Source organism: Mastigoproctus giganteus, chromosome 2, assembly GCF_048544385.1.
Source record: "Mastigoproctus giganteus isolate SK-2022 chromosome 2, ASM4854438v1, whole genome shotgun sequence".
Classification (NCBI taxonomy): Eukaryota; Metazoa; Arthropoda; class Arachnida; order Uropygi; family Thelyphonidae; genus Mastigoproctus; species Mastigoproctus giganteus.
Window position 1 is genome coordinate 28432803 of NC_143576.1, and position 17069 is coordinate 28449871.

At 37.7% G+C, this 17069-nt stretch overlaps 1 protein-coding gene across 1 annotated transcript in view; it reads left to right on the forward strand.

The window, feature by feature from the left end:
- The window catches only part of Fs (Follistatin), a 199096-nt gene that overhangs the window by 135542 nt on the left and 46485 nt on the right, over nucleotides 1-17069 (forward strand). The window contains exon 4 of the mRNA XM_090390396.1: nucleotides 10363-10584. Within this exon, the coding sequence (XP_090246522.1) occupies nucleotides 10363-10584 (222 nt within the window). The remainder of the gene's footprint in view (nucleotides 1-10362; nucleotides 10585-17069) is intronic.

Below are 17069 nucleotides of genomic sequence, written 5' to 3' on the forward strand. Positions count from 1 at the left end.
TCTGGCAGGTTCTGCCACATCGTTGCCAACTTAAATGTAACCACGGAATTGGGCATTTCTAATAAGTCGATTGGTTGCCGCTGGAAATAAAAAATCATCAGTATTATGGATAGTTTGGTTACTTATCAGAAAACTATTTTCGTGGCCTTCACTTTTACCACTTAATAAACCTTTCGAGAAGTTTTCAAAATTTGATCGTCACGGACTTCAACAAAACATTTATTCCGGTATCCGCAACATTTTTGCAAGCATGGGCCCTATGGGTCTCACAATTAACTGAAAGCAAAAATTGATCAAATATACAGGAAACTGTAAAATACGTCACGTCATAAAATCCGGCACTCACATCAACGAATCCATATAAAAAAAAGTGACTTTTTTCTTTATAAGCTGCTTTCAGGATTATATTGTCCGTTAATAGACACTGCAATGGTCTTAAATCTCATAGCAGAATAAATTTACCTTTGCAACGAACTACCTGGTATTGCACTACTTTCAAACAGATGGCTCGCAAATAGGTAAACTAGCCACCTGATTAAAAGAGATTGCTATGATATCCTGTTTCAGAAATAATTGGTCGCTCATTAGATAGCAGGTGGTCTCTAGTAACAACACGCAGACAAAACGGTTGTAAAGAAGTTGTTCGATGTGAAGCTGTCACGCGGGAAAAGAAATCAGTTTCTGAAAGTGGATATCATCGTTATTAACCTTACTTCACTTTGCTCTAGTTAGGATCAGAAGAAGTCCGGTGATTTACCTTTTTCCAGCTCTGAATATTTTGTGTAAGGGAGGGTTTGAGCTTATTTTAAGGCTTTTTTTGTCGTGGGGGAGGGAGGCCATGTTTTAAAGAATTTTTCTTAGATTTTCGGATTCATAATATGTCACTTATAATCCCTTTGCTTTTGTTGAGTCTGATGACGGAAAGCAAAGTGGATTCCGAAACGCAGAAATTATCATTTAGTTTAATGAATTATCCTAAGTGTAGGGATAACATTTTTCTTGTACTTCGATCATTATTCACAATAAACTAATTACATTATATAAAAACCGTGATTATATGTTCTACTATTTACTTCTTTTAAGTACTGTATTAAGTTGCTAATTAGTGTTAATTTCATTTTGATTTTCCCTGTACATATTGTTATTTGGTTTTTAGGAGCATTAGCAACTAAGGCCATATTGCTCCGGGATATGCGGTGGTCATTCCCTGACCTTTCCGCATTCTCCGTATTTGGTGGTGACGGGCTCGAACCCCGGTCTAATCAAGAAGCGTGTGCTATGCACTGCTGCTCCTTCCCACCTGGCTACGGAGGCGCCCTGTACATATAATATCATGTTGATGTTAACCACAGCAAACGGTTACTATATATTACTAAAACAGATTTTGTAACTGTTAAAATCACATGGTGCCAAGGGTGAATAGAGAAGCCGAGTTGAAATGTTGCAACGTAAGTGACATAATGTTATCACAGAGGCGCCAGTTTGAAAGGCTACTGCGTCTGAGAGGATGTAAGGGTAGATGATACACGTTGTACTGAAAAAAGACGGCAAGTGAATGCATCCAACTATCATTAATGTTAAGGAGATGTCCATTAGATTCAGTGATCATTCCTGGAATTAGAAAAGTACTAACGTTTCCCTAGTATATAAAGGAGGGGCTAAAGAAAGGTTTGACAATTATTGACCAGCAAGTTTGACTTCTATGGTTTTTAAGATTATGGAATATATGGTTAAAATATATGATTTAAAATTCCACCTGCTATAAGACGCAAAACAGGACCATCTCGGCAAGAATGATATCCTAAATGGATCTCAGCATAGGTCATAAAGTAGTTTGATGCGAGAAACAACATTGACATTATATATCGGGATTTCTGGAAGTCTATTTTAGCAGGTCAAGATAATAGGAAGATCCATCGATGGATTAAGGTTAAAGGACAGGGGGTTGAGGATGGCCATAAATGGGTTTTCTTCAGAATGGACTAGAATTACAAGTGGGTTCCCTTGAGGATGAGTACGCGAGACTCTTATTTCTTATCTTCATAAATTATATTGATGAGGGAATACAGAGGAAGGTTTCAAAATTTGCTGATGGCTTAAAAGATGAAGGTTGTTATCGATCAGAACCAGACTATGCTTCTTCAAAATGCTGTGTTTACTATAGTGTGGTCAGAAAAATAGCAGCTAAAGTTTAATGCTACCAGATGAAAAGTAATGCACTTGGGGGACACAGATCTAAAAATAGTTCACAAATATATCTCACCCTGAACATCCTTTAGTATCTCCCTTGGGAAGAAAAGAATTAAAAGATGTTCAGGTGAGAAAGACTTAAGGATTGTGATACAGAAAAACATGAAGTGTAAATAGGCGGCAAGACGGTCATATTCTGTCTATGATTTATCAGAATTTTGCAAGTAGAGGGAGGTCATTAACCCCCCCTCTATAAGACTATGATATGACTACACTTGGAATATTGTATCCAGGCCTGGAGAGGCCACAAAAAGAAAGATAAAGAATTTCTACAGAAGATGCAAAGAAAGGAGATTATATTGGCAACTTTAGCAACTAGACACCTTAGGGGAAGGAGATTAGTTGGCTGAACCTTTAGGCGCATTAGCGACTAAGGCCATATTGCGCGATATATATATTGTGTTCTATGGTCGGTTTGCTGGACAGAAAAAAAAAAAAACATGCTACCCTCGCCTGAGACCGATAACTCAGCCACGTTGTGAAAAAGACTCATAAAAATTCCTCACGTTATTTGCAGGATTCGAACAGGTCTTTTTCCACCCGGTGTGCAGATTCAGAATAAGTTCGCTTCTTCGCAGTATTATTTTAATTTTGGTACTAATACTAACATATGATAACCGCTAATATTAATTACTTGGGTTTAGAGCAAACTTTTATTCCCTAGCTGGCTTAAAAAGTTGTACGCAAGTATTTCTTTTTATTCATTAACTTAAGCAATCCCAGCTAGTTTTTCTAGCAGCCCAGCCACCTATTTACAATACTGTACAGTTTTCATACATATCTGCGTACCCAAATTATTTTCTTCTTCCTGTCCAGTATTAGGCCTAGTGGCCTGTTACGGTCTCTCTCCATCTTTGCAGGGGTTTGTAGTTTAGAATCTCTTTCGGGTAGCGTCCATTCTCTCTACATCTGTTTCTGTATGAGTCGATAAAATTCAGTACTGAAGTTGCCCCCAGTTCTTGATTTCTTTTCGTGTCAAGTGTGGTGTAGCTTGTGGTTCTGCGCATGAAGCACATTTATGCACCAGTCAACCTCCTCCCTTTGCTCATTGTCCATGCCTCGGAGTCCTACGTTAGGATAGGACACGAATACATAACACCCTCTGGCGAGGATGTTATGTATTCGTGCCCTTGTTTTCTTATGCAACAGATTACATTTGAAAATAACTTATATTTTTAAGTTATTAAATACATAATGAATAAGATATTCTCAAATTCGAAAGGAATGTCATTACATTAACTCGTGTAATGACATTCCTTTCTCATCCTAGATGTTCATAATCAATCGTTCTTGGCTGTAAAATTAATAGATCATATAAAAGGTAAGAAATTAACGAGATCAGTTCGCTATAAAAAGTCCCAAGTAGAGGAACTGATTAGTCACACAATCTCAATTACACACACACACACATTGAAGGATCAATATCACTAATGCAGCGCATGAACTGATGAGAATAACAGGGAGGTGGAAGCTCAAGTAATGTAATTTTTATTAGTCTGATATAAGTTAATTATTATTCGTTTACATTGATATGTATAAGCTGTTAGTATATCTTACACATATAGTTGTAATCATTTTGCATCCTCTCTCAAGCTCCTAGCATCTACTCAAAATAGGGCAGCCAGGTTAATTACTGACTCCTCTTTTAAGAAGCCTCTCCACTCTTGTCTCATGGACATTCAGTTTATGCTGAATGTGTTTTCTATGCATACTTTCACGCTTTCTTCCAAACATGTGCTTAGAAATCCTGTCAACATCAAAATCCAAACTCACAGAACAAACTTTTTCTCTTCCTCATTTACCCCTTCTATTTGTGTTCTTTGGAACAACAATATGTGGCGCCTCCGTAGCCAGGTGGGAAGGAGCAGCAGTGCGTAGCACACGCTTCTTGATTGGACTGGGTTTCGAGCCCGTCACCACCAAATACGGAGGATGCGGAAAGGTCAAGGAATGACCACCGCATATCCCGGAGCAATATGGCCTTAGTTGCTAATGCTCCTAAACAAACAAAAAAAAAAAAAAAAAAAAAATTTCGAAGATTTATCTCAATAAATAGATTCTATAAAAAGTCAACTCCCACAAGGATCTCGGTTTGGTGTGGGATACGAACCCGTCTTTTCACTGGCACTTCAAGGAAGCAAGATATAAACTATTCGCTGCCCTTTGGGCAAAACCACGGGATCTATTGGGTTACACTATTAACAAACTTATGTGGTACCAGTGGCTCTCTATGCATTCCTCCCTGCCATTCCGATGCTGTGTAAGGGTGGTTGTAACTTTCTCTTTACTTGAATAAATAATAATCTTCATTTCCGTGTTATTTCATTCCCCTTTACTAGATTTGCTTGATTCACTGCTTAGAAATCATAAACTATCTGTAACAATTGACGGTACTTCATCAACTCCGTTCACTGTTTCGCAAGGTATTCCTCAAGGCTCACCATTGGGTCCGCTCTTCTTTAATATACTAATGATCTGTCAACTTTATTTCAGTCCGTTAATATTGAGTGACAGCTCTATGTAGATGATATTAAATGTTACAAAGTTATTTGTTCTACAACTGACAGCGATGAACTCCAGTCCTGTCAAATTCAATCTCACTCTGGCTCAATAAAAATAACTTTTTTCTAAACCCATTAAAATTTAAATTATGTCGCTTTCGCTCGAATTGTGTTGGTAGACACTCCGTCCTTACTGATTATTATATTGGAAACTCTTTAATTGCAAGTACTAATACGTTCAACGATTTAGGTGTTTTATTTCGATCTGAAATTCATTCCTCTTCTCACGTCGATCGCGTAATATCTCACACTTCTAAACTTGGATTAATCAAGCGTTCTTCCTCTGTTTTCAAGAGTGACAAAGTTATAATTCTTAATTCTTCTCTACAAGCAGCTTATACTTCCCATTTTTGATTATTGTGATATTATCTGGTCCCCACAATAGGAATGTCTTTCTCACAGACTTCAGAGAATTCAAATTAAATTCATTAAATTCTTATGCTATCGAAATCACATTGCCTTTCACCGTCGAAATTATGGAGCTCTTTGTGGTCGCTTCAGAATCATTCCGCTTCACTCTAGACGACAACTCCATGGGTCTCTTCCTGTCTACAATATCATAAACTCTGTTATCGATTCTCCATCTCTTCTTGAACCTTTCGCTATACCCCGTTTGAATTCTCGTTATAAAATAAATTTCTCACTGCCTGTTCCCCGTACTCATCACTTACTTGGTAGTCCTCTGTTTCGTTTCCTTCGGGTAATGAATAACTACAATATTGATTTTACTCTTAATCCATCTATCTATAAGAATTTGATCCTTACTTTGTTTTCTTAATGTAAATTTTGTATATATTTTAATTCTAGTTTTGTATTTTCTGTAACTCCTAGCGTTCTCACCTTTATTTAGGGTCTGTGTGCCCTGTGTGTGAGAAAAGCGCGCGTGGGTGTGTATATATATATATAAAATAAAATAAATTTCCCAAAAATTCAACCTACATAAATCTCATGTCGACAAGTATCTTCTGTCTTCTCACCTTTCAACCCACGCACGTATATTATAGGTTCTTAATATCATTCGTGTTTGAGGTTTTAATAAAAAATAAATTTTTGAAGTCAGAAAGTCACACGAGAGCAGTATAAGGTACTATAAAACTTGTAATCTCCATTATTTCACTTTTAAATGCTCTTCATAATTATAAAGAATTAGAATTTAAAAATGGTTTCCATTAAAAGTTATTAATCTTGTAGGAAGTGACTCCCCTCGTAGTGTTTTTTTGTACAGACTAATCTTTTCTTTTTATAGTTTTTTTTGTGTTAATTATAGTTAACGTGCTTTTAAAATACCGCATCACTGTATTAATTCGCCAGATATCGTTTGCTATTGTGTGGTATTTCACAATTGAAGTCTATATATTCATTACAGTCTATAACGCCCCGAGATATCAACTTGTTTTTGCTGCAAATTAGGTGATCCGCACAAGAAGTGGGCTCATAAGCATCATTACTATTTGATGTTCCCTTGGTGTAGAGAAAGCCAACCAGTTATGTCAACGATTGCTATTTTTGTATAAGGGACACTGAAGGACGTAAAGGGAAAGAGAAAAAAAATTGAATATCCAAATGTTCTGACCTTCAGCAACAAGTATTCCATCGTTAGAAGAGGAAAACACTGATGATCAATGAAAGCAATCCATACGAGCTTTGAATCACAATGTTCAGACTCAAACAAGCCTTATCTTATAACTCAAAGTGCACCAAGCGACTTTGTGCTGATTTAAATTTGGGATCTAAGCTGAAGAATGGAAGTTACTACAAAAAATGCAGCTATATCTGTATTTCGTAAACGACAAAAATAGCTTTCTGCATATTTCGCTATGGAAGATCCATTTTGCTACAGTAATGATGCTGGTTCCCTCACGGATAGCACAGCGGCTATAACCAGCGTCATCCCACATCGAATGGAAAAGTTGTGGTTTCGAATCCCATCAATGATGCGATGAGGTTTTATAGCCTTTTTTCACAAAATGTTGAATTAGTCGGTATGGCGATGGTTTTTATCCGGAAGTTCGGGGTTTTCGTTCAGCAAACCGGCTGAAAAATACATGCAATTACAGACACTATACTGATGCCTCATAGCCTTAGTTTCTTTGGTGCTTAACGCATATCACATCGCCCTTCGAGAAGAACATAGAAGGCTGTAGGTTTTTCATCGACTCCTAGAAATTTAAGTCAAGCTGTGTTAATACATCTACATTAATCGGTCATGCTGTCCACGTGAAATTGTGAAACCAAGTTTTTGGTCCCCTCGAGTGAATCTTTTATCTGGGAAGAAAAATGTCATCTATTAGTTGTTCGAACAAAGATATTTTAATTAACCTCTAACTATAACCATTATAATATTATAACCCAACTATTATTTACTGCAATTAACCCCTAACTTCAGCTATTCTGGACATTGTAACTAATTTCTGACTTGGGCTATTATTCTAAACCTCTTGTACGCCTGATGACGAAAAACAGTGTATTCCCGAAACGTCACCGAATTGTGTGTGGGTATTGAGGTGTTTCCGATTTTTTTTATGGAAACCCCAAACACGAGAGGTATTAGAACCGTGCTTCGGTTGGAGGTTGAGAAGACGAAAGATATTTGTTGACATTAGATTTGAACTTCTGTAGACTGTAATTTTCAGCAAATAGTATGAAGGAAGGATGTTCCAGAAAACGAACGGGTAGCGGCACGTGTTCGGACTGTTTTGAAAGAGAGAGCGGGAATTATAGAAACCAATTCAGAAGAACAGTGCCCACGGAAGTATCTGTAGAAAAGGCATGCGACAGAAACAGTACGTCCATGAGACAGCGAGTGGACAGACTCTATTAGAGATGAATCATTAATTAACCTAACTGCCCTCTTCTGAACAGGATCAATAAGCTTGAGAGAGGTTTTGGGAGCACCACCCCAGATGTGGGAACAATATTCCATGGTAGAGCGGATTTGCGATTCCTAAAGAGTGAACAGCTGTTTGGAAGAAAAGTAACACCGAAAGCGAAAGAGAAAACCAAGTTTTTTAGATGCAGAGGAAGCAATATTTGTAATGTGCTTATGCCAAGAGACATTGAAAGTCATGGTAATCCCCAAAAGAGATATACCAACTTGCCTAGAATTCGGAGTGTCACCTACATAGGAGCAGAAGAATTCTTTTTGCGAGTTATAAGACAAGACTGAGTTTTAGAAGGATTGAAATCAACCAAGTTGTCTTTGCCCCACTGGAGAATTACCTGAAGATCGGCATTTAAGGAATTCGTAGCGGATATTCGAGAAGTTGAAGCTGATTGAGCAGGGCAAGGTTTCTCAAATGGAAAGTGGAATGTAATGTACTATCATCGGCAAAACTATGGATAGGATTTCCAGTCAATGGAAAAAGGTCATTAATATACAAGAGGAAAAGAACTGAACCTTGGGGGACACCAGCATTAGTGGAGAAGTTAGAAGACAGAGAGCCATCTACCATCAACCTCAGTGAGCGATCAGAGAGAAAACTGGATAACCAATTACAAAAACAGTTGGCAAACCATAAGATGGAAGCTTGTTTAGAAGACCTTTATGCCAAACACGATCGAAAGCCTTTGAGATGTCAAGAGCAACTGCTTGTGTTTCACCGAATTTTTCCATTGAATTTATCCATAAATGGGTAATATAAGCCAGAATATCACCAGTGGATCGACACTGACGGAATTTATACTGGCGATCATTGATCAGATGAAAGGTTTCTAGGTAGTTTAAGAGTTGGCGGTTAATTGATTTCACCATTACTTTAGAAAGAGTAGAAGTAATTGAAATGGGACGATAATTGGATGGGAAGGATTTATCACCCTTTTTTTTTTTGGAACTGGCTGGATATGAGCAAATTTCCAAGCAGAAGGAAAAACACCTTTGGAATAAGAAAGTGAAAAAAGGTGGCAAAGAACAGGAGTAAGTTCATGAGCGCAGGTTTTGAGAACAAGTAGATAAATTCCATCAAGACCTGGAGCTTTCTTAGCATCAAGATTCGTCAAAATCCTTCTGGCATCCTTTTAATGAAAGACCACAGGAGGCGTGAATGGAGCGTGTTGGGAATGGCGGGAGGTGTTTTACCAAGATCATTAATAGATGAGTTGGAAAAAAAATGGGATGCTAGCAGGTCAGCTTTATCCTTGGGTGAAGTGACAACAGAACCATCTGGTTTTGACAGAGGTGGGAGCAGAGATGGGCAAAAGTTGCGGCCAATAGCTTTGGCAAGAGACCAGAATACTTGGCTACCAGTAGGGCAAGAAGCAAGTTTTCTACTCTTAGTCTCTTCAAAATTCTAGTTTGGACTGATTAATAACTGCTTTACAATTGTTGCTAGCTTTGGTGTAGGCAGAATATGAAACTGAAGAATTGGAAACAAGCCAATTAAGATATGCAACATTCTTCTCTTGAACAGCCTTGGCACGTTTATTGGAAAACCAAGGTTTAGACAAAGGAATAGATTTTAAAGTGGAGTGCGGGATAAAGGATTCTCTTCCTACAAGAATAATTTCACTGACACTATCTGAGCAAACGTTGTCGCAATTTAATTGCGACATGAAATTAATAACACATGCATAAATACAACTTAATATATCGCGTTGTTGTTATTTTGTTTTTTTAGGAGCATTAGCAACTAAGGCCATATTGCTCCGGGAATATGCGGTGGTCATTCCCTTGACCTTTCCGCATCCTCCGTATTTGGTGGTGACGGGCTGGAACCCCGGTCTAATCAAGAAGCGTGTGCTACGCACTGCTGCTCCTTCCCACCTGGCTACGGAGGCGCCAATATATCGCGTGATATGCTACTATGGCTTTATTCTTTCTCATGTGTAAAACCTTTTTTTTTTTACACCAGCTTCAGATTAAAGTTAGATCTAATGAAGAATTCTGTAAAAGGTGTGGAGAGGAATGTAGATGCTTTCAATATTAAAAATTAATGTTTCCGCGCATTATTGGTGCCAAAACCAAAGAATGTGTATTCGTCAATCGACAGTCTAGAGTATTATTGAAAGATGAACATTCTGAAAGAGTATTAAATCTTTTGAACTGAAGCTTGGGAATCATTCAAGAAAGATCATAAACATTTTTAGACAACAACAGGTCGCACAACCACGAAATTTTGATTGAGAATTTATAACAAGCCTACAAATATTTAGGTTGTAGTATGACTATAAAAATGTTTCCTCCATTCCCAGAAACCTTAACTAGATCAATTTTATTTACTCCTTAAATGAATCTTGCGCCATAAGACACCAAAATCAATCAATCTTATATATACAGTATAAACAAATTAGGTTTTTCCTATCATTCGTGTCTTTTAGATGCTACCAGAGATAAACTCTGATAGACTTAAGAATTGTTACTACTACGGGAATCTAGTAGCAGATCGTTTACCATTAAAATATAATGGGTAATGTTTTTCAATAATTTGTTATTTTAATAATAATCTTTCAATATCATGTGTGTTTTTCAACCAAAAATATCATTAATAACTATATAATTATTTGTTAGCGTTTTCAGATTTCTTAATGAGCCCTTGCTTTTCGTTCACATTTCTAGAAACGTGTGATACAGTTCGATGTCCAGGAAGAAAGACTTGCCTTTTAGATCAGAACCTTCGCCCACACTGCATACGGTGCAAAGAGCAATGCAACCCGGCACCCACGGGAAATCATTTATGTGGGGCTGATAATATAACATATCCCAGTTATTGTCACATACGACAAGCAGCCTGCGTCAAAGGTCGAGCAATTCAAGAAGCGTATAAAGGAAAATGCAAAGGTATTCCATAACTTTAGCATAAAAACTATGTCAAGAGAACCTATTAGGAATATCAAAAATAAAGTTTAACGCTCACTTTTTTAATTTTAACAAACGAGTTAACTAAATATACAGTATATAAATAAGATGTTTTTCCAATGAAAATTTTACTGTTTATTTAAATTTATTTATAAAATTCCCAAACACAAAAGGTATTAAAATCAATAGCACTTAGTACCGTGCATAGGTTGAAGGTATAGAAGACAAACGTACTTGTTGACATTTGACCTGAATTTCTGTAGATTTAATTTTCAGGGAAGCATATGTGAAAGAGGGTGTTTTTTTTTTTTCTTTTCCCTCTGAGAACAGAAATAGAAAAGATAGCTTTGTGAGTTTGGATTTCGATATTGACCGGTTTGTAAGAGGTCGGTAGAATTACAGATGAAAAGAGCCAGTGGAAGTAACTATAGAAAAGGCATGCAGCGGAAACTGAAAGTCAATGAGACAGAGAGTGGAGAAGTTTCTTAATTAACCTGATTAGCCATATTTTGAACGGAGGCTAGGAGCTTGAGATAGGGTACAAATATGTATACGGCTAAGCTATATTAATAATTAACTGAAATCCGACTAATAAAAACCTGCATCAACTGCATTTTATCTCAACTAAGAAAATTACATTTTCCTTTAAATATGTATCAAGTTGTTTTAATAGCATAAAATTTTGAGTAAACCTGAACCTAATTTTCTCTAAGGTACAACTTATTCTGCAACTACCAAAAAACCTGATATTATTGCCATCGTCAAAAAAGTGCCTATCCAATTCTTTCTTGAATTTTGCCGAACTCTCCGCCTCGGCAACCCTTTCAGGCAACTTATTCTAACATTCCATAATACTCTGGTCATAGGTAAACTTCATAAGATCTAGTCCACTTTTCTTCCCTAAGATTTTTTAAGTGCGCCCTCTGGTTCTTGTCTCTCTTTAGTTCATTTTACTACCACCTCCACGCATTGTCCACTTAAATCAAATTCCCCTCCCCTAAAATGTCTAGTTACAAAGCTCTGAAGACCATATCTTCTAAACCGTCCCTCATAGGTATAATTCTTAGCTCTCTTCACGAATCTAATCGTCCTTCTTTGCACCTTTCGTAGAAGTTCTTTCTTTAGGTGCGGTCTCCTGGCCTGGATACAATATTCCAAGTGTACGTACTTACAAATTGGTCTTACAGATAGGAATAATGACCTCCTCTGCTCTACTTGCAAAATGCCCCTCTCCAAACGAGCTACAAGTGCCGAAAGACAAGAATATCGACTGATTGAGGTACGTGTGTTCGGACTGGTGTAATTTCAGATGCCAATTCAGCAGAACACCGACCATGAAAATACTTTTGAAAAAAGGCGTAGAGCAGAAACTGAACGTCTATGAGAGATGGAATTTTGGTAAGTAAACAAACACGTTTTGTTTCAAGTCATTAACATCAACATTCGGGTCCGTGTAACCAGAAAACTGAAGCCTGTTGGAGCTTTGAACATTAAAATCACCTCACTCTTAGGAAAGTTACACTGAAAATCAATATACTAATCCCATCGGTTAGGTAACATTCGGTCCAAACCTTCTGTAATGACCTGATATTTGCGTTGATGCGCCTGAAGATTTAACCGTGTTCCCGAAGTAACTGCTTCAGCCCAGTCATCAAAATGAAACTATAATGGCTATACGCAACCAAACAGTAATAATTCATGATTATATAACTAGTGAACTGATACCAAATAAACGAACGAACTCAAAAATCACAACTTTTATGTGCGGACCTAAACCATTTCGTTTCTGCGAATTCACTCCTCCAAAGTAACAAACATAATATCTAATGTTCCAGAAGAAGAAGGTATACGTTATATTTGATTCTTTCATGGCGCATTGGCAATTTAATGGTCGAAAATTAAATGCATTAAAATTTATAGGCATCGTACGAGTAGGTTATCATATCAATGTATAAAAAACAAAATGCTGGTAAATATCACTAGAAAGAAGTAAATAAGAGTGAATGACACATTGTCTCTGCTAAAGGAAATCTTAACTGGGTGTTTAAGCCATGTAAACTAAAATATGAACATGCAATTAAAAGACATATTTGGTGGTTACAACGTTGTCACACTACTCTTACATAAGGCCTTCAACTGGGAGCAGAAAAGAATGTCTATGATCGAGAAAGTACAATTTCCTCTCTGCGCTTCCTGCGTAGACTGAACTGCCGGTTTGATTATAAGCTTAATTTCGTATAATTTGAAATCTATTCATGAATGTTACCATTGGAAAAGTCGTTCCTTTCGCATTACTTACTGGTAGTCTGTATAAGAGACTAGCGGACAAGGGTTACTGCCAAATTATTTCTGATCCCAATTCGGTTGGGAATCCAGAAGACGCGAATATTAAATTCAGATTCCGAAAAATAATGTAGCCTCTGCTACACCCGACAGGACTGAATGAGGATTACACCTCATCATTAATAAGGCCTGCAATGAATTTAGAACGAACTTAGAGTAGCCACCCAGTGTATGACCCTCATTAAACTAATTCGATGGAACTATTTTAAAGAGTAAGATCGTGCATGTGGTCAAGCAACTGGTCTTCCATCCAATTGTCTGGAAAAACATTCTTCAAGATCTCTTGAACATTCGGAACATTGTGGCAAGAAACAGTTACTAGGCTGGTATTACCCAAAGGAAATTCTGAAACTGGAAGGTAACACTCAACACGAATACTGTTTCCTCAAAAGATGAAGGATTAATAATATAGAAGACGTCTTAAGAGTACAGCAGACATCGAACTTTGAAGAGTTTCTGGCGGGTTTCAGAATTCCGGAAGTTTATATGCCTCTCCTCTTACCCCATACAGCAAATGTGGTTTTGACTTTGTTACACACCGTCAGAAAATGTGAAATCGGACCCTGTTTACATATTTCATTAATCTCCGATCTAGTTCCTTTTAATGTTTTCATCCAGTTAATTAAAGCAGTCCTGTGCACGGAGAATTTTCTTTTCAGTCTTCACAGACCTTCAACTTGGCCAGCTCATTCCGTTACGGGATCTGAAATAGAAGTAAAATGAGAAACTAGTTAGCCACAAATTTAAACTCAATTTTTCTGCCTTCTACCATTTGTACAGCGCTTTATAACTTGAGCAGCCAATGCACCATGAAATTCTAAAATAACCAAACAATAATGTTTAAGTTAAAAATTATTAAGACTTGGACAAATACATCATATTATAGTGATTCAAATATGAATGAAAATTTTGTACCGCTGATTTATTAAGAAACATATGAATGCGAAGCACTACGGTGAAATAATTGAGTGCAGGGATTAACTGTTAGTGGGCACGGCAAGACTAGTTTAGTCAGCACTTTGCATTACTTCAGGAAAGGAAGTGCAAAAGTTCTGTTATGCAGCTCATTCTTATAAAGTTTTATCCAAGTGAAATCGGGAGAGGTTTCTACTAAACTTAAAAGCTCAGCATCAGTGGCGGATTTAGCACTTGAGGCCCCAGGCGCAATTAAATTTTGAGCCCCCCCTCTAAATATTTTCGGTACCACTACAGTGTGCATTCTACGCGCACGTTTTTACTATAGCACGCGCTCTAGATTTGGTGTTGCGGTTTTAATCATTTTGGTTGCGCAATTCTTTCATACATATTTTAACTAATGTTTAAATGAAAAAATGGCACAACTAAGCATTGATGATAATACGTATTCTACTTCAGATTCACTTAGTTCGCATTGATATTTCATATAATATGTAGGGATATTCGCATAAGAGTTTTCTAACTTCTCATATTAAATTATAGTTTTATTCAGTAACGGTAATAATGATGAGTGTAAAAATTAAAGATGAAACAATTTTTTTTTTTTTTTTTTTTTTGAGACCTGATATTTGAGGCCCCAGGCGCGAGCCTCGTGCGCTTGTGCGGAAATCCGCCACTGCTCAGCATGGTGAAAAATCTTTATCTCAATCGAAAGTATATAACTTGTGAAAAGCCACTGGATAAATGGAGCTACATAAAAATAGACTGCGGGCAACTTGAATGCAAATTCATCTTCGGATACTTGAATGCAAATTCAAATTCAGCTGATTACTGTTGCAAGTTATTACGGACTGCTGACCCCATGATGGGGTAGGATTACAAAAGTTGAGTGGGAATCAGACCTCGGCCTAGTAGGCTCCCTACCAGGAAGTCACTTGCTAACCCGTTGAGGGTAGGATTTCAACCCCTCCGGGTACCCACCCGGTGGACCTGCTGACCCCTTTTCGGGATGGCATCAATCCACTGTTTTTCTTTTGTCTGGTTTTCACAACTTCTCTCTTCCTGTTCCAGGGAATGCTTCATCCCCTCTCTGCTCTACTCTTTCTCCACCCAAACTCCCACCCCCAAACTTCTCCTACTATCTACCCTCTCCTTTCAACATCACTCGGCATCCACAGATACTCCCTGTGAATGCCACTGATAGTAGAAACAGGCGTTGCTGGGGCTCGAGGGCGCGGCCCCCCCCCGGATGTAAATCGCCTGCTTCGCTCAGTACAGAAGACTCAGCGGCGTATGGGGGAAACCCTGGAGATCGCCACACGAAAACTCAGATACATTTGACATAGAGGTGAACAGTCCAACTGCATCTATTTTCACGAAGACAACGCCAGGCCTTAAACGGCTGCAGTGACTATCATTTGTTCGGAACATTAAGAGTTCCGGTTCTTGGAGGATAACGATCAGGTCACCCATGGCGAGGAAATTTAGTTGACACACTACAAAGCTGCTTCTATAAAACTTTCAGAAGTTGGCAGAAGTGCATAAAGAGGGAGCAAAGTAACAATGTTTATATTATTGATATATAACGCAAATAATTTTTTTATAAAACAAAAATTCTCATTCATATTTCCTTCCAGAACTTTCTTCTATATTCTTACATTCGGATACAATTTTGTATATGGATGAAAGCACGCGAGTCCACATTTTGAAATAAGATGGAGGCAATTAAAGTTATAAGAACCTCTTTAGAAACATTCCGATATAAACGAAATTTGCAGAACATAACAATAATGTTCTTTATTAAAACAAAAGCGCAAGGTTCCTATTAGAGAACATCCAATCATTCATATTTCTGAATTTGATATAACAGACAACCAAAGGGGATTAATTGTCATCCTGAATTTACAGAGGATAGTTTTAATGTGCAGATCTCCGGAAGTAAATATGCCTTGTGCGTTTCGAATAGAAAAAAAAAAAAATTAACTATTATATCCTTCAATCTATTTGTCGAATTCTCAGAAACCGCAATAGCTTTGATTTGAATTCGGTCTCTATAACTGAATTACGCAACTGACTTTTAAACAGCAAACGCCTGTAACTTGGAGCCTGTCATTGGAGATCTTCGATAATTCTGGAGAATTATTTCGCTCGCCATCATGTTTCAAATAACGACAACTGAAATTATAAATACTGCCTGTTTAGAGTCCAAATAAAACTTTTGGAAAAAGAGATGTAAACATCCTCTTCGCAAATAGCACGTGTCCTTAGACAGGCTGTTCTTTCTTCAGTTTTCTGTGTGTTTAAATATATACGGAATGATTGATTCCAGTACTTTCGGCTGTAAGTAAACCATTATACCCACAAAGATGTTCATAGCTTAAATAAATAAAGGCATTTGCGTGCACTTCGTTAATCATAAACAACTCGGTTGAAGGGTGTGATGTCAAAATTTGCAGAGCCGTTAATGATCAGTTCAGCAGCGCTCCTTCAGGACGACATGAATACACTTCAAGGATGGTCATAAAGTGGCAGCTATGCTTTAATGCAGCAAAATGTAAGGTCTTACATTCGAGGAATAGCAACCCCAAAATAACTTATAAACATGTTGAGGTTGAATTAGAAGAGAAACAAAGGGATCCCGGAATTATAATACGGGCAAATATAAGGTTTTCTGAGCAGTATAAATGGGCTGCCATGGTGTTGCATTGTCGATATATCGAACAACTTCCTGTAGAGATAAGGGTCATAATCCCACTGTATAAAGGCAGCCCTCTCGGGTAGCAGAGTTGGTATAATAGCGGGCCTTCCCACACCGAGTTGGAAAGCCCCGAGTTTGAATCCCATCGATGACGGGAGGAATTTTTAAGGGTCTTTTTCACAACGTGGTTGAGTTAGTAGGTCTCAGGTAGAATAGTTTTTTCCTCCCGGAAACTCGGGTTTTCGTCCAGCAAACATAAAATCTACCCCAGAACACATGTAATTTACAGACAATATACACGGAGCAATTCAGCCTTAATCGCCGATGCTCCTAAAACCCAATAAAGACAACTGCATAAGTCGATTGTAAGTATGAAGACCTAATATGAAAAAAGACACTGAGCTTCTTGAAAAGGTCCAAAGACGGATAACTTGTATGGGTGATATTGGCAGAAGGGCGACCATACGAAGAAAGACTCCGATTATGTTGACTAAAGAGCTTGTCAACCATT